This window comes from Talpa occidentalis, unplaced genomic scaffold, assembly GCF_014898055.3.
Source record: "Talpa occidentalis isolate TD23 unplaced genomic scaffold, MPIMG_talOcc4v2.1, whole genome shotgun sequence".
NCBI lineage: Eukaryota > Metazoa > Chordata > Mammalia > Eulipotyphla > Talpidae > Talpa > Talpa occidentalis.
In genome coordinates, this window is record NW_026555331.1 from 110,529,064 (window position 1) to 110,555,234 (window position 26,171).

The following is a 26,171-nucleotide window of genomic DNA, read 5'->3' on the forward strand; positions in this document are numbered from 1 at the left end:
GATCCCCGGCTGCTCCCCGGCCACCAGAGGAGGGTCCCACATGGCGCGCAGACCTCTCCTGCCGCCCGCTGCTCCCCTCAGCAGTGTACTTCAGTCCTTCTGCCTGCTCTGCTCCCCGCTCTGGCTCTGGTGAATTCTCTCACCCTCCTGTGCTTCTGACTGTACCCAGTGCATGTATAAACAAAAACAAACAAACAAACAAATAAATAAATAAACATGCCTCTATTAAAAAAAATAATTAATTAATTAAAAAAAAAAAAAAACAAAGCTAGTTTGACTCAGATTTCTGTCACTTGTGTTTAAGAGTCCTGGTGAATATAGACAGTAGGGGAATGTGTCTCAGAAAGACAATAGCATTCTGCCAAGTCTAACTGCTTCTCTTTTCATATCTGAAGTTCCTTCTGTCTTCCCTGACAGTTCCTGGGATCTAGCGTTGGAAATTTCAAACAGAGCACTGGTCACATAGACTGAGGATGAAACTTCAGAGGACACTAAAGGTCCTCTGGGTCCTTCACCCAGGGTCAAAGTATTCAACACAATCACCACATAGTTTGTTTAATCGAGTACTCTAGTTTTGTGAATCCACTGTAATGCAGCGGGTTCTATAATCTTTAACTAAATTGTCATTTAGTTGTCTGATCCAAAAACTGTTCTGAATTTTGGGAAGCAGCCTCCATTTCAAGTAACATTTCCTTTCTTTTTATGATTAGAATTAAAATTTATAGAAACATATCCTATTTGCTTAGAGCACAACCTTATAAATGACCCACATGAATGTATCTCTAGATAACTGGAGGTGTGCACCCCTCCAATGAATTACTAGAGTCTTTTGAAGATACCTCTCTGTGAGCAGAGCAAAGGTATACTCCAGCAGAAGAAAAGAGGAGGCCTAAAGTAGGGGGTGGCAGTAAAAAAGACCTCTTTCAGTCCGCACTGGAATGTCTCAGATAAAATTGACTGCGGAACTGAACAAGGCCTCTGATCCACAAGGATGCCTCCCAGTAGGAGTAAACTGGTCCTGGCCTTAAGCCCCCCAATCGGACTAACTGGGGCTGGCAGTGACATAGTGTTCGAGCCCCTGAGAGCCCCTCGGGCAAGTGGTTCCTCAGATGCCTATATGCATGCAACCAGCCTTCAGTGCATGCAACCAGCCTTCAGTGCTGGGTCGTAACCTCGGTTAAGGAGCAGCAGACCCGAGGAACCCCCCTCGGGGTGACTGCAGCCTTGGCGTTGACCCCGCCCCTTCAGCCCCTAAGTCCCGCCTGCGCTCCCAGGCCCGCCTCTGCCCGCGACGATCCGCCTCCGCGCTCGGGAGTTCCATCTCCTCCCCCAGGAGCTCCGGCCGGGCCCGCGCAGCAGGATCCTCCCCCTCTCACGCGCCGGCTCCGCACTCCACCCCTGAGCGTCCGGGCTCTACCTCTCCCCCTCAAGGTCCCGCCCCTCCCACTATGGCCCCGCCCCTCGCACTCAGGGCCCCGCCCCCTCCGGGTCCCCTCGCCTCACGCCCAGGCCCCGCCCACAGGCCCGCGGGCGCCCAGGGGCGGAGTCACGCGCGGGAGGAGGCGTGGCCGAGGTGCCCGAGGAGGCGCGGGCGGCGGGGGCGGCGCGGCCGGGACTCCGACTGTGACACTGGCGGCGAGCGGGAGCGGTGGAGCTGGTGCTGGGCATTGGCCGCGATTCTGGCGGATCCCGACGTCTGAGCGGGGCGCAGGACTTTTTCCTGGATTAACGCGACTGCGGCGACGCCGCAAGTCCTGGTGCGGTCGCTAGCCTTGGTGCGGTCGCGGCTCCCAGATTCAGCGGCCGCTCCGCCTCTGAGCAGCTCTGTAGCTCCCGCCCGCTCCGGGAGAGCGACTCTGAGAGTTTCTCCCGCAGACAGAACTGGGACGCGGGGCCCGAGGCGGCGTGCAAGGGATCCTGGGCCCCGGCCCCTGACTGGCAGCCGCGCGGGCACCCCAGCTGGAGGTACGGGCCCCCCGCTGTCCCGGCTGGACGCGGGCTTGGGAGCTGCAGGTGGAAGAAGGACGTCCCCGGGAAGCGGCCGAAGGGCGCAGGCACTGGCGGTGGGTCGGGTGGGGGGTCTGGGAAGCCCGTCTCCGAGTCAGTACTAGTGAGGACAGGATTCCCAAGTTGACGTGGCCCTGACTGTCAGACGCGGGCAGCCGTAAGGGATGAGCCCTGCCTTCTGCTAGAGCCCAGGTGGGAGCGACCAAAGAGGAGAGAGAGTCCCAGAGTCGCCAGAGTTGAGAGGTGACGGTATCTGCTGATGAGGATCAGTCGCTTCCCAAGAGAAGGGATTGGTAGCCTTTGGACTGCAATGTGATATTAGAACAAAAACAAACAGAAAGCACACCCCTGATCTCTCCAGAGGAAAATGCACATGGGCCAGCCTAATTTTGTGTATTTGTTCAGAGGTTCCTGGATAGCCACTAGCCTGGGGCTTCTTGTTTAGAATTCCAGTTCTGTCTAGGTAGGGAAGGCTAATTAATGCAAACTGATTAATTCAATCAACTTATGTGCTTATTAATTTGTTTTCTAGGTGACCAAATGAAAGGTTCTTTTGGACGCTCTGGCCATGGAGAGTTAGCGTTTGTCTGAGAACTGGTTCTCCGCCTGAATCAAGCACCTTCCATTCTGTCCCTCTAAGGTCTCCTGAGTTGAATCCCTATCCAGAGAGTTCTTCTGTGGTAGTGAGGCCTTTCTGGGGGCCTGATCCTGACCAGCCATGGGGAGCACCCTGGGCTGCCACCGCTCTATCCCCAGGGACCCCTCGGACCTGTCCCACAGCCGCAAATTCAGTGCAGCCTGCAACTTCAGCAACATTCTAGTGAATCAGGAGCGCCTCAACATCAACACAGCCACAGAAGAGGAATTGATGACCCTGCCCGGGGTAACACGTGCAGTGGCGCGCAGCATCGTGGAGTACCGCGAATACATCGGTGGCTTCAAGAAAGTAGAAGACCTGGCACTTGTAAGTGGTGTGGGTGCCACCAAACTGGAGCAGGTCAAGTTTGAGATCTGTGTGAGCAGTAAGGGAAGCTCAGCACAACACTCTCCCAGCTCGCTGCGAAGGGACCTGCTGGCAGAGCAGCAACCTCACCACTTGGCCACCTCTGTACCTCTCACCCCTCGTGTCAACATCAACACTGCCACACCGGCCCAGCTCATGAGCGTGCGAGGTCTCACAGAGAAGATGGCAGTCAGCATCGTGGACTATCGCCGTGAGCATGGGCCCTTCCGCAGCGTTGAGGACCTGGTGAGGATGGGTGGTATCAACGCTGCATTCTTGGACCGGATAAGGCACCAGGTGTTTGCTGAGAGGTCCAGACCTCCATCCACTCACACCAATGGGGGTCTGACTTTCACTGCCAAGCCTCACCCCAGTCCCACCTCCCTCAGTCTGCAAAGTGAAGATCTGGACCTGCCACCAGGGGGGCCCACACAGATTATCTCCACTAGGCCTTCTGTGGAGGCCTTTGGAGGCACGAGGGATGGGAGACCTGTGTTAAGGCTGGCTACTTGGAACTTGCAGGGCTGCTCGGTGGAGAAGGCCAACAACCCTGGAGTTCGAGAGGTGGTGTGCATGACGCTTCTGGAAAACAGGTGAGGACAGGAACCACCAAGGGTGTTCGGTGTCAAAACAGCTCTTGCATGTCCTCATCTGTGCATGCAGATGAGTGGACTTTTTGGAAGGTAGGGAAGGGCCAACACTATTTGCTAAGTGTTCTTGAGACTATAGCCAATATTGTCTCCTGTGACTGAGCTCTCCTTCTGCTCCAGAATCTCCTTCTGCTCATGGCCTTGGTCTTGAATGTGGCATATCTGAGATCAGTTCATAATTTGGGCTAAGTGGCGATTATGTTGGTGTTATTGCTTTGGAGTCTGTTGTTTGACTCACTGGACTTGGTGGGATATACCAAGATCAGGCACTCAGAACCTAGGAACTATTGTACAGTTTTACATGTGAGAAAGAGCTAATTGGATTGTTTTTAAGGGAGGGAAAGTCACATTTGTTCCATTAAATATGTCTGTGTGCACAAAATCATCTTAAAGATCAGGTATTTGAAAACACTTGTATTGTATATTTACCAAAATGCTGTGAATGAATCTCTCTTCATTCTTTTTTCTTATTTAGCCTGAAGTTGGTTTTCGGGCCCACAATTGCAGCCCCAAATGTATGTTCCCTCTCTCGTCTCATAGCCAAACTGATGTGTGGTGAATATTGGTCAGATTTTCCCGTTTGAACCTTTGGGGAAGAGAATTGTAGGATAGCCTCTTTTCAGTGTTTACATTTTCCTGACATTGATCTCTGTAGGAACTTCTGTTAAGTCTCCATAAAACAAAAACAATATTATTGTAACAGTAAGTCTTCCAGTTAGTAAAATAGGTTTATATAATGCAGTCAGCTTTGGGAAGAAAACGAGTATTTTTAACAGTTCCTCTAGGTCAGAAAGCCTCTGATACTGGCCTGGAGGGATTTGACCCTGCCACCCACCAGAGGTGTGTAATGTTTGTAGCCTCTTGCTTCTTTTCTCTGTATTGGCTTGTTGATGGGGCTGGCAGGTGGTAGTTTGGTGACATGAAGTAAACTCATGGCAGATAATCACTGTGAGTTGTGCAGACCATCAGGGTAATAAGTGAGGAGAAAACCAGATCAAAACATTTCTCTCGTATGTCCTGGTAGCACACTCTCATTACTGAGGGATTGTGCCCTGGGTTGGAGAACTGGACCCAAGAGCCCCTAAGTGCTCTTTCTGCACTGCTGTGTCCTGTTTTGCACCATAACTCAGTCCTTTTACAAAATCAGCATGTGTACAGATAAGAACTAGACCCAGCCCCGTGAGGTATTTATCAGGGATGGCTTGATCATGGTTCATTGAGAGCACCAAGGACATAAGGGAAGGGGAGGGGTGGGCAATCCAGGGAAGGACAGCCATTTAATTCCTATCATGAGTTTTATTAAGGCTCAATTTGGGGGGAGAAAGAGATGAATTGGTATCCGAAGTTACCCCAGTGGGAATCACTACCTAGGCACCCTTGCACATTTACTGTGACAGCTATTTTTCCAGTATGGTCCTTGGACCAACATCAACATCAGCCACTGACTCAGAAGCTGTGGATTTCTGTATTCTTGCATGCCCTCTGCGTGGTTCTGCTGCACACAAAGTTTGAGCTCCACCATACTATGTGTGGCATCAGCTCTCCCCCATAGTTTGCTCTGGAAAATACTTTTCCCTGTGCTGGTTTTTCTGGCAAGGTTGGGGGAGCCGTGCAGCACTTATTAGGTCCTATGTTTCCTTTGATTGTTTGATTGCCCCTGTAGAACCCTTGAAGGTTCCACTCTTCAGCGGGTAACTGGGAAACTAGGGACACTGAAGAAGGGACAGATAACTCCTTCCAGTGTGGAATTAGGATTTGTCTTGGTTTTCCTTTTTTGCACTTTCTAGAGGGGTGGTGAGTTGTTGAAGACTTTAAACTGCTATCCTCAGGCAAGGGTGCTAGAAGAGCTTATCCAAACCCAGAAGCCCCTGGAAGTAAGTAGGAAGGTAACCTACACCTCTGTCACATTTGTCACATTCACCCACATGCGTTTTTCTGTGGGCTGATGGTTCCTTTTGCTTATTCACAGTATGTTTAGCATTCTGGGCTCTCCTAGCACCTTCTTGGTAAACAAGAAATAATAGGCTTAGGGTCTGATCCCCTGCAGAGCTGGTGTGAGTACGTTGCCCATGTAACTGTGCTAGGACACCAAAGACAGCTGGCTGTGACAAAGTGGATCATGAGTCCAAGACAGAGCTGTGTGTTCATCCTGATTCACAAAAATCTCTTGCATTGCAATTGTTCCCTTTATTAGTAAGAGGAAATACATTTCATTTGAGCAAGAATGGATGCAGGTAAATTTCCAGGAGCCCCTTATTTTCCTAAATGTATACATATAATTTTTGGATGTGCCTTCATATTTTCCAAAAGCTTTCCCATTCGTTTGATTTCCCCAGTTACTCTGAGAAGTAGGTGATGCTTGCTTTCATTAATGAATCTCTGTCTTTGGGTTAGATGAAGTTGAGTGACTTGCCTCCATCCTCCAATTTATTGATGACTCAACTGGGACTAAGACCTAGACCTCCTGACTTTAGACCCAGCATCTTTGCAAACAAGTTTATTTTAACTCTGCCTCTTGTTCAGGCATTCCACATTCTTCCCAGTTAAGGGCACATGCCAAATTGTGTGCTAGGCACTTTTTCTTAAATCTGTTGTAAAGACATTTTAAAGAAACCCTTGGTCCCACCTCTTCTGTGTTAAATTGGTGAAATTCCTTAACTTCTCCAGGTCTCAGTTTTTCCATCTGTTAAATATGGCTACTGGAGGCGGGGGTGGGAAAGAAAGAGAGAAAGAAAAGGAGAGAGAAGGAGGGTTGGGGTAGAGAGAGAGAGAGAGATAGAGAGAGATCTTTGAGCCTTGAACTCTTTTTTTTTTTTGCAAAGGGAATAGCTAGCCCTTAGTTTTCCTCTCTGCTTTAGTAGGTGTGTTTTCTTGGACTACAGCATGCCTGTGAAGGATGGGAGTTAGAGTCCTTTCTTGTCCTGAGATGTTGCTGCATTCATTGGTAGATGAACACATGTGAGCCACAAGAAACCATATTTTGCACATGAAGCCTGAGGTAGGAGGGCAGAAAGCTAGCTTATCGTGCAATCACCAGAAGTCTTCAAGGACGTCATGCTGGGCACAGAACTGATGGGTTTCATCACAACCCTTTGCCAAATCTCAGTCTTAGGCAATGTTTTTCCTTCTTTGTATTTGTGGAGCAAGACTAAAGGAGGAGTGCTTCTGCTAAACATCCTTGCAAAATTTGGTGACAGCCTACAGATGGAATGAAGATGGTTTAAGTTTTATTTTTCATTTCTTTTCTGAGGAGGTGTTCTATTTCAAAAAGTACCTTTGGTTTCTCAAAGTATAAACCCTGGGGATGCTGACAGAGAATCTCTAAAAGAAATAAGGAGGCTTAACATCTACCTGCTTGTTTTCCCGTGGCCTGCATCAGAAGGGAACTTGAGTGTCAACGACTTTAACTTTAGAGTGGTCTAAATCTGTTTTCTCAATACACAAGTGTCCCAAGTATGAAAAGCATGAGTGAATTAGTGCCTGGTATAAACACTGATTGTGAAAAAAGAGTTTTTTCTTCATTAGGCTTGATTAGTAGGGTCAGTGTAGACACAACCTATATGAATTGTTCCTTGATTCATTCAATAAAAAATATGTATTGAATGACTGCTATGTACATGCATATGCTAAATTCAGGAGTCAGTTTGGCCCTGCTATTTAGTGGAATTAAGTAAATACAAGTAGACTGGTATGGCTCAGTCTCAAAACAGTCTGATAAACCAAGATTTCTGTGGCAAGTCACCAAGCTTGATTGATAACTATTGTATTTTTTCTCATAAAAATAATAGGCTTATCATGGGGAATTGAAAGATGGGTTGATGCAGCCAGACATAACATCTGGGGGCAACCCACACACCCCACCGCACCGCCCTCCAGCACTGCCCTTAAAATAGAAATTGTCAAAGCATTTAGACAGCTGTGGAAATTGAGGCTCAGAGAGATTAAATAGCACCACGTGGACTTCAGAAATGTAGATATTGGGGTCAGGATTTGAAACCAGGTATTTGTCTGATTTCAAAGTAGGAAATGGAGGCGTCTCTTCCCAAATTCCATGTCCTTTTACTGGCCCTCCAGTATATCTTCCCTGTCTTGGGTCTGGTACTGACCAGGCACCACGGCTTCATCTAGACTCTTGGAACTGAGTCAAGCCCTTGGAGGCTTCTGCTCCCTTCCTGTGTTTGTTCCTCTGAAGGACAGGGCTTATGGCCAGAGGTAGAGCAATCCAGAAAGGGACAGGGCCCTCCACCCCGCTCCTCAAGTATGAATCTGTGACCTTGGCTCAGTTCCAAGGCAAAGTTCTAATTTTCTGAGCCAAGGAACTCTCGGTCATTTTCAGAGAAAGAAGGTGGTCAGTAATGGGACTGCTATGGATTGATAAAGACAGTATGAATGAAAAGAGTCATGCTGTGCACAGAACACTGACAATGAGTTTATTTCGCCAAAGGGAAGGATGTTATTTTTGTCCTTCAGGAAAGCTGGGTCCATTTGGGATCTGATTTGAGGGATTTGATAGTATTGATTCTCCCAGGAGATATTTATTCCTTCTTATTCATTCATGTATCTGTTGAGTTCCACTAGATACCAAGTGCTGTCTCAGGCTCTAGTAATAAAGTAGAGAAAAAAAAAATCCCCACTCCTATGGAGCTTCCGTGCAAGGCAGGGAGATGAACAAATCAGTATGTAGACACGTAATTACAGATAGTCGCGAATGCTGAGGAGGGTGGAGCCAAAGACAGTCTTGAGCTAGATGGGGTTCCAGACAGGTCTCAGTTGAAAGCTGATGGATGAGAAGGTGCCAGGAATGAAAAAGTTGGGGAAAAGAGTGCTCTACTAGACAAATCAGCAAGCGCAATCAAAGGCCCTGAGAGTGCTCTAGACAGCAAACCAGAGTTCTGGGAATATCAAGTGACTGGGTTGCAGGGGCAGGCAAGACCAGAGGCAGGGTCTCCAAGGCTTTTATTTTAACAACCAAAGAAGGCCATAGAGAGTTAGGAGAGACTGATAAATGACTGGTTACTGGGTTGTTCTGGTAGCTTGGAGGGGTGAGGAGGGGCACTGGAGTGTGTTGTGGAGTTGAGAGGCTTTGCAGATAAAGGCTAAAAAAGATAGTGACCTGGGAAAAGGGAAAGTAGATGGGGAAGAGAGGATCTTTTAGAGGTAGAAACTGGAAAGACTTGCCTGTTTGGGATATTGGGAGGATTAACTGGTGGATTCCTAGAAGACAGGCTCAGAGGCATTTAAGAAATCCCGGGGCTGACTGGCATGCCTCAACATCTTCTCCACACGATGCAGCTTGCTCACCTCATCCCCTCCACTGCTGCTTCCTCCCTGGGATCTTGGTCCGTACTGGGTGGAGGAAGAGGCTTTGTGGTCTGTTCTCTCTGCAGACCTGGTGCCTAGCAAGGCCACATTTTCTCTTTATTATCTATGACACGGAGAACAAAGTCATTTTAGGGGAGTTTTAGTGGACTATCTCTATCAAAAGCCATTTACATAAATTCGATACTGATTGAAGACTACTCTGAGCCTGGTATCTGGTGAGGTCAGGGCACAAGGCGACCCCGCCCTGTCATCAGGGAGTTCAGTCTTTGGAAGGAGACATTTTGCAGATATTTACGAGGGTGTGTGATGAGGAAGGAGGAGAAGCTTCACTACAGGACTATAGCACCTGTATGTCTGGTTCCTGCGGTATGTGGAAAGCTCAGGAGAAAGAATAGGGGCAGGACCCTCATCAGGTGGTTGGGAAGAGGCTTATTTGGAGGGGAGCTTGGGGTCTGAGTAGCAAGAGTGTGATGGCATGGGGTGGGAGGGGCAATAAGAGGGGAGGTCAGCAGCCCTTCACACAATTGAGGAGTGAAGAGTGGAAAATGGGAGTCATTTTCTTACATGCAGGAGTCTAGGCTGGCCCACCACCAAGGTCTATAACCTGAAATGTTAAGATAGGAACATAGCAGGCTTGTACAAATGCAGTCACGCTATGGAGAATCAAATATGCAAACTCACTTAGGAAGAGGTAAGGTAAGGTGTATGTTACTCAAATATTTTTTTTTTTAAGATTTATTTATTTATACAAGCACTGGGTACAGTCAGAAGCACGGGAGGGTGAGAGAATTCACCAGAGCCAGAGGGGAGAGCAGAGCAGGCAGACTGACGAAACACACTGCTGAGGGGAACAGCGGGAGGCAGGAGAGGTCTGCGCGCCATGTGGGACCCTTACCAGCCGCCAGGGATCGAACCGGCGCTGCAGAGGCTGCGGGCAGCTTCGCAACCCAGCGCTCAACCGCTGTGCCACCGGGGAGGCCCAAATATGTTATTTTTATTTCAAAATTTCCCTACCTTATAGAAGATTTTATCCCAGAATTCCCTGATAATATTTCTGCCAATAACAAATCAAATGATGTATGTCACTGACATTTGATGAGCTCATCATGGACACCCTGCTCTGTGTATAGTGAGTACAGCTGAGTGGAAATGCCATATCCATGACTCCTAGCATCACAACAGCCAGGAGATGCTGCCATAATGCCCTGCTCTAACTGCAGGTGTCCAGTCTTCAAATAATATTTAGGAACCTCAGATTCTCCCTGGTCTGGACAAGTTCTTACTGTAATGTTTTGATTGACAGATTCCAAATGGCTGCATTACTTTGTATGGGGACCCTGGGGAGATGTGTTCAGAGTGGACATTTCATAGGAAGAAAAGTCTTAAATCCTACCTAACTACTAGATACAGAAGCCCTGGGTTTTCTGCACCCACTACAGCTCCCAAACTATGTTGCTTTGTTGTTTGTTGCCAGTGAGCCTTTGTTTCCTGTAGGTTCTATTTTGGTTCAGTCATTACCTGATTAAGCTGTTAGGCTGGACCTTCAATTGTTTTATCTGGAGGCCACTATAAACTCCTGAAATACAGAGCTTCAGCCAAGAGAATGTTGTTCACATTGCCACATTTAAGGTTACGTGCGTTTTGGGTGTGGTTTTATGGTATTTTAAGGATCTGAATCTTGTTTGCTCAAACCAAAGCTGGAAGGTGAAATGGGTGCTTAGTGTTTCTCATGGTGTGCTGAAAGTATAGTGTCTTTTAAAGTGGGAGGTCTCCTTGTCTTGTTGGTTTTTTAAATACTGATCCAATACTTGGTTTTTAAAAACTTCTCCAGAACGCACTCCATTAAAGCAAATTCAGTCTGCCTCTTAAGTTTTTCGCATCTGTTTTTTTATTTTATTTATTTATTATAATTTTATTTATTTATTTATTTATTTATTTTTAATTAATAAATTTTATTTTTATATTCCCCATACAATTGCAATCCCCCCATTCTGACCCCAATCCCTCCCCTCCCGCCCCCCACCCCCCAAAAAGTGTCTCTGGTTCATAGTTTTTGTTGATTTTGATTTTCACTTTCTTATAGTTATTCATTTTCCTGGTCCCTTATTTAAGTTTTCTAGATCCCTGCTATGAGTGAGACCATCCGGTATTTTTCTTTTTCTTTTTGGCTTATTTCACTGAGCATGATCCCTTCCAGCTCCATCCATGTTGCTGCAAATTGCATGTGTTTATCTTTTTTGAATGCTGAGTAATATTCCATGGTATATATGTACCACATCTTCTTGATCCAGTCATCTATTTTTGGGCATTTGGGCTGTTTCCAAAGCTTAGCTATTGTAAACAGTGCTGCTATAAACATAGGGGTGCAGGTGTTCTTTGGAATTGATGTTTCTGTGTCCTTTGGGTAAATACCTAGGAGTGGAATTGCTGGATCCTGTGGAAGCTCTATGTTTAGTAGGTCCAGAAATCTCCACACAGCTCTCCATAGTGGTTGGACCAGTTTGCACTCCCACCAACAGTGCAGAAGAGTTCCTTTTTCTCCACACCCTCACCAACATTTGTTGTTGCTAGTTTTTTTAATATGTGCCATTCTCACTGGTGTAAGATGGTATCTCATGGTAGTTTTGATTTGCATTTCCCTGATTGCAAGTGAGGTTGAACATTTTTTCATATGCCTGTTGGCCATTCGCATTTCCTCTTCAGAGAAGTTTCTTTTTAGTTCCTCTGTCCATTTTTTGACTGGATTATTTTCTTTGTTGTTGTTGAGTCTCATCAGCTCTTTGTAGATTTTTGTGATCAGTCCTTTATCATTAGTGTTGGGTGCAAAAATTTTCTCCCAGTTGGTGGGGTTTCTCTTTGTTTTTGTTATTGTCTCTTTTGCTGTGCAGAAGCTCTTTAATTTGATGTAGTCCCAGCTGTTGATCTTTGCCTTCACTATCACTGCTTTGGGTGATGTGTCTGTAAAGATGTCTTTGATATGCAAATCACGTAGTGTTTCGCCTGTATTTCCTTCTATGTATTTTATGGTTTCAGGTCTTATGTCTAGTTCTTTAATCCATTTTGAGTTGATTTTTGTATATGGTGTGAGGTAGTGGTCAAGCTTCATTCTTTTGCATGTAGCGACCCAGTTTTCCCAGCACCATTTATTGAACAAACTTTCTTTGCTCCAATGCATAGTCTTTGCTCCTTTGTCAAAGATTAGTTGACCATAAATCTGTGGGTTTATTTCTGGATTTTCTATTCGATTCCATTGGTCTGTATGTCTGTTCTTGTTCCAATACCATGCAGTTTTGATGATTATGGCTTTGTAGTAGAGTTTGAAGTCTGGGAGTGTGATGCCTCCATTCCCTTCTTTTTTTTTCAGGAGAGCTTTGGCTATTCAGGGTTTTTTATGATTCCATATGAATTTCATCAATAATTGTTCTATTTCTTTGAAGAATGACATTGAAATTTGATTGGAATAGCATTGAATCTGTATATTGCTTTTGGTAGGATGGCCATTTTAATAATGTTTATTCTCCCAATCCATGAGCAGGGGATGTCTTTCCATTTCTTTGTGTCTTCTTCTATTTCTTTTAACAGTGTTTTATAGTTTTCTTTGTATAGGTCCTTTACCTCTTTTGTTAGATTTATTCCCAAATATTTGATTTTTTTTGTTTCAATAATAAAAGGGATGGTTTTTTTGATTTCTTCTTCTTCAGATTTATTGTTTGTATATAGGAAGGCTACTGACTTTTGCGTGTTGATTTTGTATCCTGCCACTTTACTGAACTGATTGATGAGTTGAATTAGTTTTTCTGTGGAGTTTTTGGGGTTCTCTATGTATATTATCATATCATCTGCAAAGAGTGATAGTTTGACTTCTTCTTTTCCTATTTGGATTCCTTGGATGTCTTTCTCTTGTCTTATTGCTCTGGCTAGGACTTCCAGTATTATATTGAAAAGCAGTGGTGAAAGTGGACATCCTTGTCTTGTTCCAGATCTTAATGGAATTGCTTTCAGCTTTTCACCATTGAGAATGATACTGGCTGTTGGCTTGTCATATACGGCCTTTATGATGTTGAGGTACGTTCCTTGTATCCCAAGAATTTCAAGGGCTTTTATCATGAATGGGTGTTGCACTTTGTCGAAAGCTTTCTCAGCATCTATTGATATTATCATATGGTTTTTATATTTCTTTTTGTAGATGTGTTGGATAACGTTGATTGATTTTCGGATGTTAAACCATCCTTGTGTCCCTGGAATGAATCCTACTTGGTCGTGGTGAATTACCTTATGGATACACTGTTGGATTCTGATAGCTAAAATTTTATTGAGGATTTTTGCATCAGTGTTCATTAGGGAGATTGGCCTATAGTTTTCTTTTTTTGTGTTGTCCTTGTTCGGTTTTGGTATTAGTGTAATGTTGGCTTCATAGAACGTGTTAGGTATTATACCTTCCTTCTCAATTTTTTGGAAGAGTTTGTGAAGGATAGGTACCAATTCGTCTCTGAATGTTTGGTAGAATTCATTTGTAAATCCATCAGGTCCTGGGCTTTTGTTTTTGGGGAGGTTTTTGATTACCATTTCAATTTCGCTGCTTGTAATTGGTCTGTTTAGGTGTTCTATTTCTTCTTTATCTAGCTTTGGGTGATTGTAGAGTTGTAGGAATTTGTCCATCTCCTCTAGATTGTTGAACTTGTTTCCATATAACTGTTCATAGTAGTTACTGATTATTCTTTTGATTTCTGCTGTGTCCGTTGTGATTTCTCCTCTTTCATTTATTATCCTATTTATTTGTGCTTTCTCCCTTTTTGCCCTTGTGAGCCTGGCAAGGGGTTTATCTATTTTATTTATTTTTTCGAAGAACCAGCTCTTGGCTTCATTGATCTTTTGGATTGTTTTTGTAGTTTTGATTTCATTTATTTCTGCTTTGGTTTTTATTATTTCTTTTCTTCTACTGGTTTTGGGGCTTTTTTGTTGTTCTTTTTCTAGATCTTTGAGTTTTGAGATTAGGTTGTTTCTTTGAGTTCTTTCTTGTTTCTTGATGTGAGCATCTATTGCTATATATTTTCCTCTTATTACTGCTTTTGCTGCATCCCATACATTTAGGAAATTGGTGTCCTCCTTGTCATTCAATTCAAAGAATTTTTTAATTTCTTCTTTTATCTCCTCGTTAGTCCAGTGGACTTCCAGTAGTGTGGGTTTCAATCTCCACGAGGTAGGAGAATACCTTGCCTTCTCTTTATGGTTTATTTCTAGTTTGATGCCTTCATGGTCAGAAAAGATGGTTGGTATGATTTCAATCTTGGTGTATCTGTTGATGTTTGTCTTGTGCCCCAGTATATGATCGATCCTAGAGAATGATCCGTGTGCGCTTGAGAAAAATGTATACTCAGATTTTTTTGGGTTTAGTGTTCTATATATGTCTGTTAAGCCTAAGCACTCTAGATCCTTATTTAGAGCTTTAGTGTCTTTACTTATTTTTTGTCTTGTTGATCTATCCATTGTTGATAGTGGTGTGTTGAAGTCTCCCACTACGTATGTGTTTTCTCTGATGTCTGTTTTCAGAGATGCCAATAGTTGTCTGATATATTTTGGTGCTCCTTCGTTTGGTGAATATATGTTAATGAGTGTTATTTCTTCTTGAAGTATTATCCCCTTGATCATAATGTAATGACCACTGGGGTCTCTTTTTATCTTTTTAAGTTTGAAATCTGTTTTATCTGATATGAGTATAGCTGTTCCTGCCTTCTTTTTTGGTCCATTTGCTTGTAGAATTGTTTTCCATCCTTTAACTTTGAGTCTATTTTTATCTTTTGCAGCTAAATGTGTTTCCTGGAGACAGCAAAAGGTTGGGTTTTGTTTCTTAATCCAGCCTGCAACTCTGTGTCTTTTTATTGGAGAGTTTAGTCCATTTACATTTAGAGTTAGTATTGATATGTTAGCATCTGTATTTGCCATTGTGTTTGTCTTTCCTTTGATTTTATTTATTTATTCTTTTAATAACTTTCTTTGGCCTTCTTTTGTTGTTATTCGTCCCTCTGAGGTTCTGGCTTTAGGACTCCTTGTAGTATTTTTTGGAGTGGGGGTTTAGTCGCAATGAAATTCCGGAGTTTCTGTTTGTCTGGGAAGGTCCATATTCTTTCTTCAAAGAGGAAGGAGAGCTTTGCAGGATAGAGTATTCTTGGTTGGCATCTGTTTTCTTGGAGTCTGTTGACTATGTCCCTCCACTCTCTCCTTGCCCGTAGTGTTTCTTCAGAGAAGTCTGATGTCAGTCTGATTGGTTTCCCTTTGAATGTTATCTGTTTCTTCCCTCTTTATTTATTTATTTATACAAGCACTGGGTATAGTCAGAAGCGCAGGAGGGTGAGAGGATTCACCAGAGCCAGAGCGGGGAGAGAGCAGGCAGAAGGACTGAAGTTCACTGCTGAGGGGAGCAGCGGGCGGCAGGAGAGGTCTGCGCGCCATGTGGGACCTCGCCCGGCAGCCGGGGATCGAACTGGCACTGTAGAGGCTTCAGGCAGCTTCGCAACCCAGCACTCAACTGCTGTGCCACCAGGGAGGCCCTACATCTCTGTTTTTTTAATCGGATATTGGGAAAAAGTAAAAATTTTCATGGCCTCACATTACCAGTGACTGGCATTAGGCCTTGGACTCAGCTCCAGTAGATTCAAGGCTCTGTCCTTCCTTGCTCTGCGGGTAGCCTCTGCAGCTTCAGGTCACTCTGCATTTTACTGATCAGTTTTTTTACAAAGTGATTCCCAGTCTTTTCAAATTTGATGACTCATTCTAAAGAGCAAAATATTGCTTGTATTTCCCCCCACCTCATGATGATTGTACTTACAGCTTCAGTTGTAGTTGTACTAAGAACAAAACCAATAATTAACACTAAAGGAGGGCAATTAAGACTGAAACTCAGAGCTTCATATGTGAGTATCATCTTTCACCCTCTTTTACAGAAGGAATGGTACAGAAGGGATGGCCCAGGGAAGCTGAGTAATTTTTACCAAGGGTCACACAGCCTGTACATGTGTCCATGGTAGAGCTTGGGTACAACTCAAGCAGTTAGTCTCCAACACATGCTCATTTAAAAAAAAATTCTAAGTTTGCTAGTGCTTTTCTCTGTGTTTGTATTTTATTCCTCACCCCAGCCTGCATACTAGACTAGTTTTCCTCTTACCCAAATTGGTGAGTTCCTTAAGTCCTGATCTCTATATACAATGATGTCACTGTGTGCATGTGTGTACGTGCACTTGTGTCTAGTGTTTGTTTCTTCAGAGTGGAGAAAGGTTATATGCAAAACTATCTGAGTACAGTTTCAGAGTTGGTTTTATTTTATCACTTTTGAGACTTTTACAATTATCTTGGCCATAACTATTTTCACAGACGTTTCTTTGAATAACTTTCATAAATGTTTTCTAAACATTCATCCAAGAAAACACCCCAGAAACAACTCTGCACACATTGCCATTTTGCCAGTTGACATTACATTATAAGAGAACATAGTAATATGTACAGCTGGCATGAACAAGTCTGGGGACAGACACAGCTGGCCCTGTTTGAGCACACGCTGCCCCTCTTGAACGCACAGTTGATCCAGCCCAGTGTACTCAGTGTGCTTTGGAAATCTATCCCTCAGCATCTTTTAGGAGAGGAATGGACAATCCACTGGGCCCTTTGCCTGGATTAGAAAACATCTACTGTGTTTTGTTTTTTTTAAAGATTTATTTATTTATACAAGAACCAGGGTACAGGCCAGATGCGCGGGAGGGTGAGAGGACTGACCAGAGACAGAATGGGAAACAGAACAGGCAGACTGATGAAATACACTGCTGAGGGGAGCAGCGGGCGAGACAGGAGAGTTCTGCTTTGCCATTTGGGATTCTCGCCAGCTGGCCGGGATTGAACCCATGCTGAAGAGGCTACCGACAGCTTCACAATTCAGCGCTCAACCTCCTGCACCACCAGGGAGGCCCTCTGCTGTGTTTTTTAAAGATACTAGCACTGTTAGTATGACAAGGGGTACCCAGGGACTCCAAACTTGCATGCTCTAAAATGGGGCTCTGCCATCCAACACGTAAGGACAAAGGAAGCATACTCCTAGAGTGGGAGAACTTTAGTAGAATGAGTGTGCATAAAAAGAAAGAACAAAGTTTCTAATAAGAGTGTCCCAGTAAAACACTCAGTTACTTATCCCCTCGTGGATAAATGCCTAGCCCAACAGTGTCTTCCTAAAATGGCACCTGAGGCCTGAAAGGTTGCCACAAGTCCTAAGAACATTCTGGTGGGGACCCGTATGAAGGGGGTTTTGAAGCAGGTCCCAGAAAGCTGGGACAAAAGGAATAGGAATCAAAGTACAAATCAAGGTAACTGCTGTCATTATCAGCCTTCCCATGTGTCTCTCCGCCACACGTTTCCTTCCCAGCTGTACCAGGACATACGTCAAATCACAGGAACAGAAGCTCACTCTTTTTCCCTCCCTGCCTTCCATGTTGTATGTTCAGCTCCAACCCTTATTCTCTCATTCCCTAATTACTGTTGGGATCTGTTGTCCTAGGCGGCTGCATGTCAGTGGAGTGGAGGTGAGAAACAGGGTACCTCCCCTAACTATACTTGGCCCAGATACTAATTATTAGTCTGGAAACAGCGTTTGTATATTGATGACCCTGCCAGTAACTGCAGGTTGTTACTGACCCACCATTACTTTCTTTAGAAGATTGACTGAAATTTGTAACTAGTTATCAGGTCAAGAGTTTATCATTATCCCAATTCCTCCCAGAAGTCTCTTGCAACCTTTAGAAATAAAAGAGATGGGGCCTCCTCAGTGGCGCAGCGGTTGAGCGCTGGGTTGCAAAGCTGCCTGCAGCCTCTGCAGAGCCGGTTTGATCCCTGCCCACCGGGCGAGGATCCCACATGGCGCGCAGACCTCTCCTGCCGCCCGCTGCTTCCCTCAGCAGTGTATTTAGTCACTCTGCCTGTTCTGCTCTCCGCTCTGGCTCTGGTGAATTCTGTCACCCTCCTGTGCTTCTGATTGTACCCAGTGCTTGTATAAATAAATAAATAAATCTTAAAAAAAATAAATAAATAAAAGAAGTGAAGGAGTAATGAAAATTTTTTTGGACTTAGACCCACTGGCCAGCATTTTCTTCAGGACATAGAGGCCTGCTTACAAAACCCATGAATAACTTTAATCTAGGCAGGATTTGAACAGGTGGTCTGGACTAGCTGACTTATAAAATAACTTCCAGGGCAGTGTAACTGCACTGTCTGCTTTCACTGTTCTGAATTTAATTTTCAAGCTCGATTTTTGTTAATGCTAAATATATGTTCACAGAAGTGAAATAGCATGAGAACTTTGTGTTACAGTATACTTGTGTGGGACTCAGTTAAGTGCCAGTCAGGACTGAAGTTGATTTATGAACTTGAATTGTCTTGGTTTTAAAGCTTCTAATGTTTAAAATAAAAATGCAAGTATTTTTGTTTTTTGATATTGCTAGATTTTCAAATTAGAAAGTTGCTTCTATCATCTAAACTCAGGGGTAAATTTAACTGAACAGCATCTGGAATTATGAAATGGTTGTTCAAAACCTATTTTTCATTTTTCTGATTCAAAACAATAATTGAATGCTAAGTTCTTACCTTTCCACAGCAATTTTAAAGGGCACTAAAATTTGTCTAATGTTATCATAGAGGTCTGGAATGTGGGACTTTGGAGGAGTTGGATTTTTAAAAAATTGAGATTCATGCTCATACCCTACATTTTACTCCTTTGAGATGGTTTTTGATATGTTCACAGAGTTGTGCAGTCATTACCACTATTCAAGAACATTGTTATCACCCCAGAAGGAAACACCATACTTATAAGTAGTCATGACCCTCCTCCTAGCCCCAGGCAGCTACTAATCTAATTTCTGTCTCTATGATTTGCCTGTTTTGTGCACCTCGTATAAATGGAATTATATGTGGTCTTTTGTGTCTGGCTGTTTTTATTTATCATAAAGTTTCAAGGTTCATCAATGTACTTTTCTTTTTATGGTTGAATAATATTCCATTACATGGATATACCACATAGTCTTTATTCAGTCATCTACTGATGGATATTTGGTATAAGCTGGAGTAACAATCTGCTATTATGAATAATGCTGCTATAAACATTCATGTATAAATTTTTCTGTGGGCATGTTTTCATTTCCCTTAGGTACATACTTGGGAGTAGAGTTGCTGATGCTTGTGGTAGTTCTGTTTGACATTTTGAGGAACACCAAACTGTTTTCCAGAATGACTACACTATTTTACATTGCCACCAGTAATATATGAGGGGTCCTATTTCTCCATCCTCTTCTTTGTTATTGTCTGTCTTTTTTACTATAGCCACGTTGGTGTTATCTCATTGGAGGGTTTGAATTGCATTTACCTGTAGTAATGATAGTTAGCATCTTCTCACGTGTTGACATTTGTGTATCTTTTAACAGCCTTTTTACTATTCTTTCTTTGGAGAGACACCTATCTATTTAGATCTGGGTGGGCTGTATACAGATAGGTTTCCAACCTGATAAAATACAAGGTATATCGATATCTTTGTTCTAACTGCCTTTTTACAATTCCTTAATTCTTAGTCATAGGGTCATGAAACTGTTAGCTAGCTCAGAATAATTGCTTTGTAATAGGAAAAAGTGCCACCATCCTGCATAAATAACCCCTTATTTGGGAAGAAACTGGACCATTCCATTTAGTATGCCTTGTGATTCTCACTGGACTGGTATCTCTGCACTGGACTTTGAACAATGGCCTTAAGAAGTATATGTGTTACCTGTTTGCAGATGATATGATAATATACATAGAGAACCCCAAAAACTCCACGGAAAAACTAATTCAACTAATCAATCAGTTCAGTAAAGTGGCAGGATACAAAATCAACATGCAAAAATCAGTAGCCTTCCTATACACAAACAATAAACCTGAAGAAGAAGAAATCAAAAAAACCATCCCTTTTATTATCGAAACAAAAAAAAAAAATCAAATGCTTGGGAATAAATCTAACAAAAGAGGTAAAGGACCTATACAAAGAAAACTATAAAACACTGTTAAAAGAAATAGAAGAAGACACAAAGAAATGGAAAGACATCCCCTGCTCATGGATTGGAAGAATAAGCATCATTAAAATGGCCATCCTACCAAAAGCAATATGCAGATTCAATGCCATTCCAATCAAAATTTCAATGTCATTCTTCAAAGAAATAGAACAATTATTGATGAAATTCATATGGAATCACCAAAAACCCCAAATAGCCAAAGATCTCCTGAAAAAAAAAAGAAGGGATTGGAGGCATCACACGCCCAGACTTCAAACTATACTACAAAGCCATAATCATCAAAACTGCATGGTATTGGAACAAGAACAGATACACAGACCAGTGGAATCAAATAAAAAATCCAGAAATAAACCCACAGATTTATGGTCAAGTAATCTTTGACAAAGGAGCAAAGACTATGCATTGGAGCAAAGAAAGTTTGTTCAATAAATGGTGCTGGGAAAACTGGGTCGCTACATGCAAAAGAATGAAGCTTGACTACTACCTAACACCATGCACAAAAACCAACTCAAAATGGATTAAAGAACTAGACATAAGACCTGAAACCATAAAATACATAGAAGGAAATATAGCAAAACACGACATGATATGCACATCAAAGACATCTTTACAGACACATCACCCAAAGCAGTGATAGTGAAGGCAAAGATAAACATCTGGGACTACATCAAATTAAAGAGCTTTTGCACAGCAAAAGAGACAATAACCAAAACAAAGAGAAACCCCACTGGCTGGGAGAACATTTTTGCACACAACACTAATGATAAAGGACTGATCACAAAAATCTACAAAGAGCTGATGAGACTCAACAAAAACAAAGAAAATAACCCAGTCAAAAAAATGGACAGAAGAGCTGAAAAGAAACTTCTCTGAAGAGGAAATGCAAATGGCCAACAGGCATATGAAAAAATGTTCAACATCACTTGTCATCAGGGAAATGCAAATCAAAACTACAATGAACTATCATCTTACACCAGTGAGAATGGTACATACTAAAAAAACTAGCAACAATAAATGTTGGTGAGGTTGTGGAGAAAAAGGAACTCTCCTGCACTGTTGGTGGGAGTGCAAACTGGTCCAACCACTATGGAGAGCTGTGTGGAGATTTCTGGACCTACTAAACATAGAGCTTTCATATGATCCAGCGATTCCACTCCTAGGTATTTACCCAAAGGACACAGAAACATCAATTCCAAAGAGCACCTGCACCCCTATGTTTATAGCAACACTATTTACAGTAGCTAAGCTTTGGAAACAGCCCAAATGCCCAAAAATAAATGACTGGATCAAGAAGATGTGGTACATATACACCATGGAATATTACTCAGCATTCAAAAAAGACAAACACATGCAATTTGCAGCAACATGGATGGAGCTGGAAGGGATCATGCTCAGAGAAATAAGCCAGAAAGAAAAAGAAAAATACTGATGGTCTCACTCATAGCAGGAATCTAGAAAACTTAAATAAGGGACCAGGAAAAAGAATAACTATAAGAAAGAAAATATCAAAATCAACAAACAACTATGAACCAGAGACACTCTATGGGGGGTGGGGGGTGGGGAAAGGAGGGCTTGGGGTCAAAATAAGGGGGTTGTAATTGTAAGGAAAATATAAAAATAAAATTTAAATAATAAAAAAAATTAAAAAATAAAATAAAAAAGTATATGTGTTACCCAATATTCACATTATGTGTTTTAGATGGAAGTTAGTATTTTAAAGACAAAATGTAACCTACATTATGCCAGGATCTGCAGGGAGAGGTGAGCTTCGGACATTTCATCATAGTATCTGCAAAATCACAGGACTCTAGGCCAGGAAACAACCTCGAAGGAGCAACTTCTATAGGAGTCTACCTATTGTCATAGACAATAAAATTATGTATATGCTTATTTCCTTATTCTTTTAGCCTCAGCTGTGAAGAGTTGAGCCATTCTACCCTTATTTATGGCACTCTGTCATCAATCAATGCAAGGCCCCTCTGGTGTTTACTGCTCTTTAAAAAACTGTTTTTCTTCTTTATCCTCATCTCCACTCATCCTCCTCTGTTGGATTCCCAGTGCAATGTGTTAAATATGTATCTTTAGACATAACCTTTAAAAAATTAGTGTTTTTCATCTATAAAGCATGTGTTTTTATGGTTTCCAACTAGTTCTTTGCTTCTGACTGCTCTTTGCCATTGCCCATGTTCAAGGATAGTGTTTCTTGGGCCTACCTGAGGGCCGGGCTGCCTGGGCTCCCTGTGGCCAGCTGGGTCCAGCTGCAGCAGCAGTTACTTGTAAGCTGTTTGGATTTCCCCATTGAGGAACAACTTCTCTCATATATATTTGGCCCATGTGGTAAAATTTAAAGTTGCTTTTTTTTTAAGTTACTGGTTTTGAAGGGTTCATGCACGTTCTTGACATCAATCCCTTTGGTCCCAGGGATTGCAAAACTCTTCTCCAAGTCCATCTTGCCCAGTAACTTTGTCTGTGTTGCTCTTCACAGCTCAGAAATGCTTGATTTTTTTGTGGTCGAATTTATCAATTTTCCTTTAGGATACTGTTTAACAAATCCATCCTACCCCAAATTTATGCTTATGTTTTCCTCCTAGCACCTTAGTTTTATAGTTTTGTTTTGTCTTTCATATTTAAGTTCTTAATTTAGCTAAAGTTTACTTTTGTATAGATATGAGGCTGGGATTTACTTTTCTTTGTTTTTTTTCCAATGTTCCCAATACTATCTATAAACATCTTTGTCTTTTCCTTACCAATTTGGAACTCCACCTTGGTCATACATATTCTCATCCTGAGTAATTTTAATTCATTTTGCCTTTCTCTGTGATTCACATTTTTTTTAATTTTTTTTTTTTTAAGATTTATTTTTATACAAGAACTGGGGTATAGGCCAGATGCGCAGGAGGGTAAGAGGATTCACCAGAGACAGAGCAGGGAACAGAGCAGGCAGACTGACAAAATACACTGCTGAGGGGAGCAGCAGGCACGACAGGAGAGATCTGTCACGCCATGTGGGACCCTCGCTGGCTGGCCAGGATCGAACCTGTGCTACAGAGGCGCAGACAGCTTCACAGCTCTGTGCTCAACCGCCTGCACCACCAGGGAGGCCCTGATTCACATTTTTAAAGCATAAATCAATTCTCTGTACTATAAATCTCACATTGTCCTTCTAGTAAGAGTAGATGTACAAATTTGAGTGGACCCTACAGAAAACCAAATGCACATGCTACTGGATTAAAGCAACCCACCAAAATGCAGTGACCCTGAGTTGTAAACGTTTAGATTTAATATCAATTTTATTTGTGCAGAATAACTCCAGCAATGAGTCAGACTTTATTGTAGGTCAAATTTGAGATCACAGGCCTTGGAGCTGATTTTTATAGTTCAAATATCATTTATTGAGTGTTGTTTTTGTAAAATTTTTTGCTTCTCACGTGTCCATGGGTTCCCATGTGTCTGACCACAGATATATGTTTGTACATGTCTCCACCCACAAAGTGTCTGGGTATGTATGAGTTATAAATATACCCATCTTTTAAAATAGATCTTTATCTTTAGTGTTAATTGTCCCTTTGCTTCTTCCACTTTCTCTGTGAGTAAATATAGTTGCAAAGACCTGTATGCTGTTGGCGGTACACTGCCTTCTAACTAATTATTTGTAAACTGTCCTCTGTAGTTAGTTTCAGCCAAGACCAATGGTACATAGCATCTGGTTTCATTTAAAAGCAGCTCAGGCAAAAATTAGAAATTACTTTTTCTATAACCAGGTTTCCAAATGACCTGGCGACTGCTAAAATCAGAGCTAGTTTCCAAGACCTCAGGTTTTTTTGCATACTTCAAGGCCAAACTGTGAAATTCATTTTTGATGTCCAAGTAGGAACCTTTAGTTGTTATATGAAACATTGAAAACACGAAAATGCAAATACTACTTAGGCCCTTCCTCCCCCTCTTGTCAGTGCATTTTACTTTCGCAAGGCCCCAGCTGTCATTCTTTTAGATCCCTTCCATCCCACCTAATCTGCACTTGGAAAATTTCCTTCCTTTTCAGACTTGGGGGCCAGCACAGTGCACCACACACAGGGGGAGCTGGAAATGCAATGGCTCACTTTCCCACCATCCATTGCAGCTAGGGCCTTGGCGCTGCAGATCCTTGTGTCGATCTTAATCTCTAATTTGGAAGCCAATGTCGCCGACAGCACAGGAGCTACAAAAAGTTCATACAATGTGAGAACACTTTACATCGGATTCTAGACGGTAGACAACATGACTGGTGGCAGTGAGGGTGCACTAGCATAAAGGGTTTGGCATTGCATTTGGGAGGGTTTCTGACTACAACAGGTCTGGAGTTTGTTTGCCTCCTTCCTGATTACCCAGCCCGAGGTCCTTAATATCCTTTTAATGAAGTACTTCTCTTGCTTTAATCATCCAGTGTTGGTTACTGTTTCATGCAATTAAGAATCTTAATTGATGTACCATGATATATTGGCCCTGTACCAGTGCTTTAAATGCTGTTGTTAGTTGAGGAAACTTCCGTAAATGAAATCTCATGGGGAAGGGTAGCACCACATAAAGCCAATAAAAGGGGAGATGCTGTGGGTCAGGGGTGCAAGGTGTGGCAAAGCCTAGCAGAAATCCACTGCCTAGGTATTTCTCCTCCTGAATCAGATACTGCCTCCCTGTCTGTGTTACCAGACCCTCTTCCCTCTCATGACCACTGAACAAGCAGAGTAGTGTTGGCTTCTGGTTGGTTTTGGTTTGTTTTTTTCGAGCCCTTCTTGTGCTGTCCATTTCCTCTGGGACCCCGGCATTCTCTTGCCTCTGATAACTTTCACCAGGTGAATGATTTCATGTCTGACCTGTGATAGACCCCTAGAAGCATAACTATTTGAATTAAAGGACATTTGTTATGTGTCTTTCTTAGATTCTTCTTTTAAACATGAATCCATTTTTAAGATGACAAATATAACACTCAACTAAGCAGTAAGGACTGAAGTTCACCCTCACATGTAAAGAAGGATGTACTTTGGAGTATGGACTCTTTACCTAGGAAATTTTGAATTTTAAAAATTTGTTCCATTTTGAGATTATTATAGATTCGCATTCTGTTGACATTTGGGCCAGATAATTGATGGGGGAGGGGGCATTACAGGATGATCTGTGCATTATAGGATGCTTTGTGACCTTCCTGATTTCTACTCACTAGATGTCCAGGACTCTGTTCCCCAGGTGTAACATTAAAAATGTCTCCAGATATTGTCAAATGAATGTCTCCTTGAGAGCACAACTGTCCCCATTGCTCTAGAGCCTTCATGACAATAGCATGGGGAGTAGCGTGAACACTGGGGAGGACTCTGACTTGGTCTGGTATTCCTTAGGTACAGTGGAAGGGCTTAACCCCAGGTCTGAGTTGGACAGGGAAGGAGGTTAAACCAGAAGGAAACACCTGTAAAGACTATTTTTCACCAGCAATAAATGCACAGATAAAGGAATCAGGACATTGGCTGGGCATAGGATGTGTAAAACTGGAGGAAGTAATGTAGGGTAATAAATTCTGCACAAGTGCAGTAGGTGTGACAGTCCTGTCTACGATTCCCCATTTGACTTGTCACTTTCAGATGTCATGTTTCATTGTACCTTTTCTTCTTGGATCAGTTGGAATTGGCAGGGGAAGGCAAAGGTGATGGGGCAACAGCTCCTTTCTTCCTTCTCTCCTTCCTGCCCTGTCCATTCTCATATTCCCCTTTTTGGAATTAGCAGAGGAAAAGTGTCCAGAAAGGTTGTAGGGTCTCCCCCACTACCTCTCCCAACAAGCAGGCCCACTGTTAACTTTCTGGCATTGCTGTTGGAATAGCAAGGATTCTGTGCTTTGAAACATGCAATACAGTATGTTTAACTAAACATTACATCGTACATTATAGCCCCATCACTTAAACTGGAGCTTTGAATCTTTTGACCTTCTTCACCCATTTTACCCACCTCCCACCCCTTATGCCCTCCCAGCACTCCCTCACCTCTGGCAGCCACCAATCTCTTCTGTTTCTACGAGCTTGGTGGTGCTTGCTTTAGATTCCACCTATAAGTGAGGTCATTTGGCATTTGTCTTTCTTTGATGTATCTCTT

The 26,171-nt window shown here is 42.8% G+C and overlaps 1 protein-coding gene across 2 annotated transcripts in view; it reads left to right on the forward strand.

Annotated features, from left to right (window-relative positions):
- The first annotated feature begins 1,623 nt into the window (after positions 1 to 1,623).
- EEPD1 (endonuclease/exonuclease/phosphatase family domain containing 1) overlaps positions 1,624 to 26,171 on the forward strand; it is a 122,386-nt gene continuing 97,838 nt past the window's right edge. The window contains exons 1-2 of one of the 2 annotated variants that reach the window (XM_037510212.2): positions 1,624 to 1,965; positions 2,540 to 3,603. In XM_037510212.2, coding sequence (XP_037366109.1) covers positions 2,726 to 3,603 — 878 coding nt within the window. In that variant the 5' untranslated portion in view covers positions 1,624 to 1,965; positions 2,540 to 2,725. The remainder of the gene's footprint in view (positions 1,966 to 2,539; positions 3,604 to 26,171) is intronic. The other variant, XM_037510217.2, reaches the window with a different exon arrangement.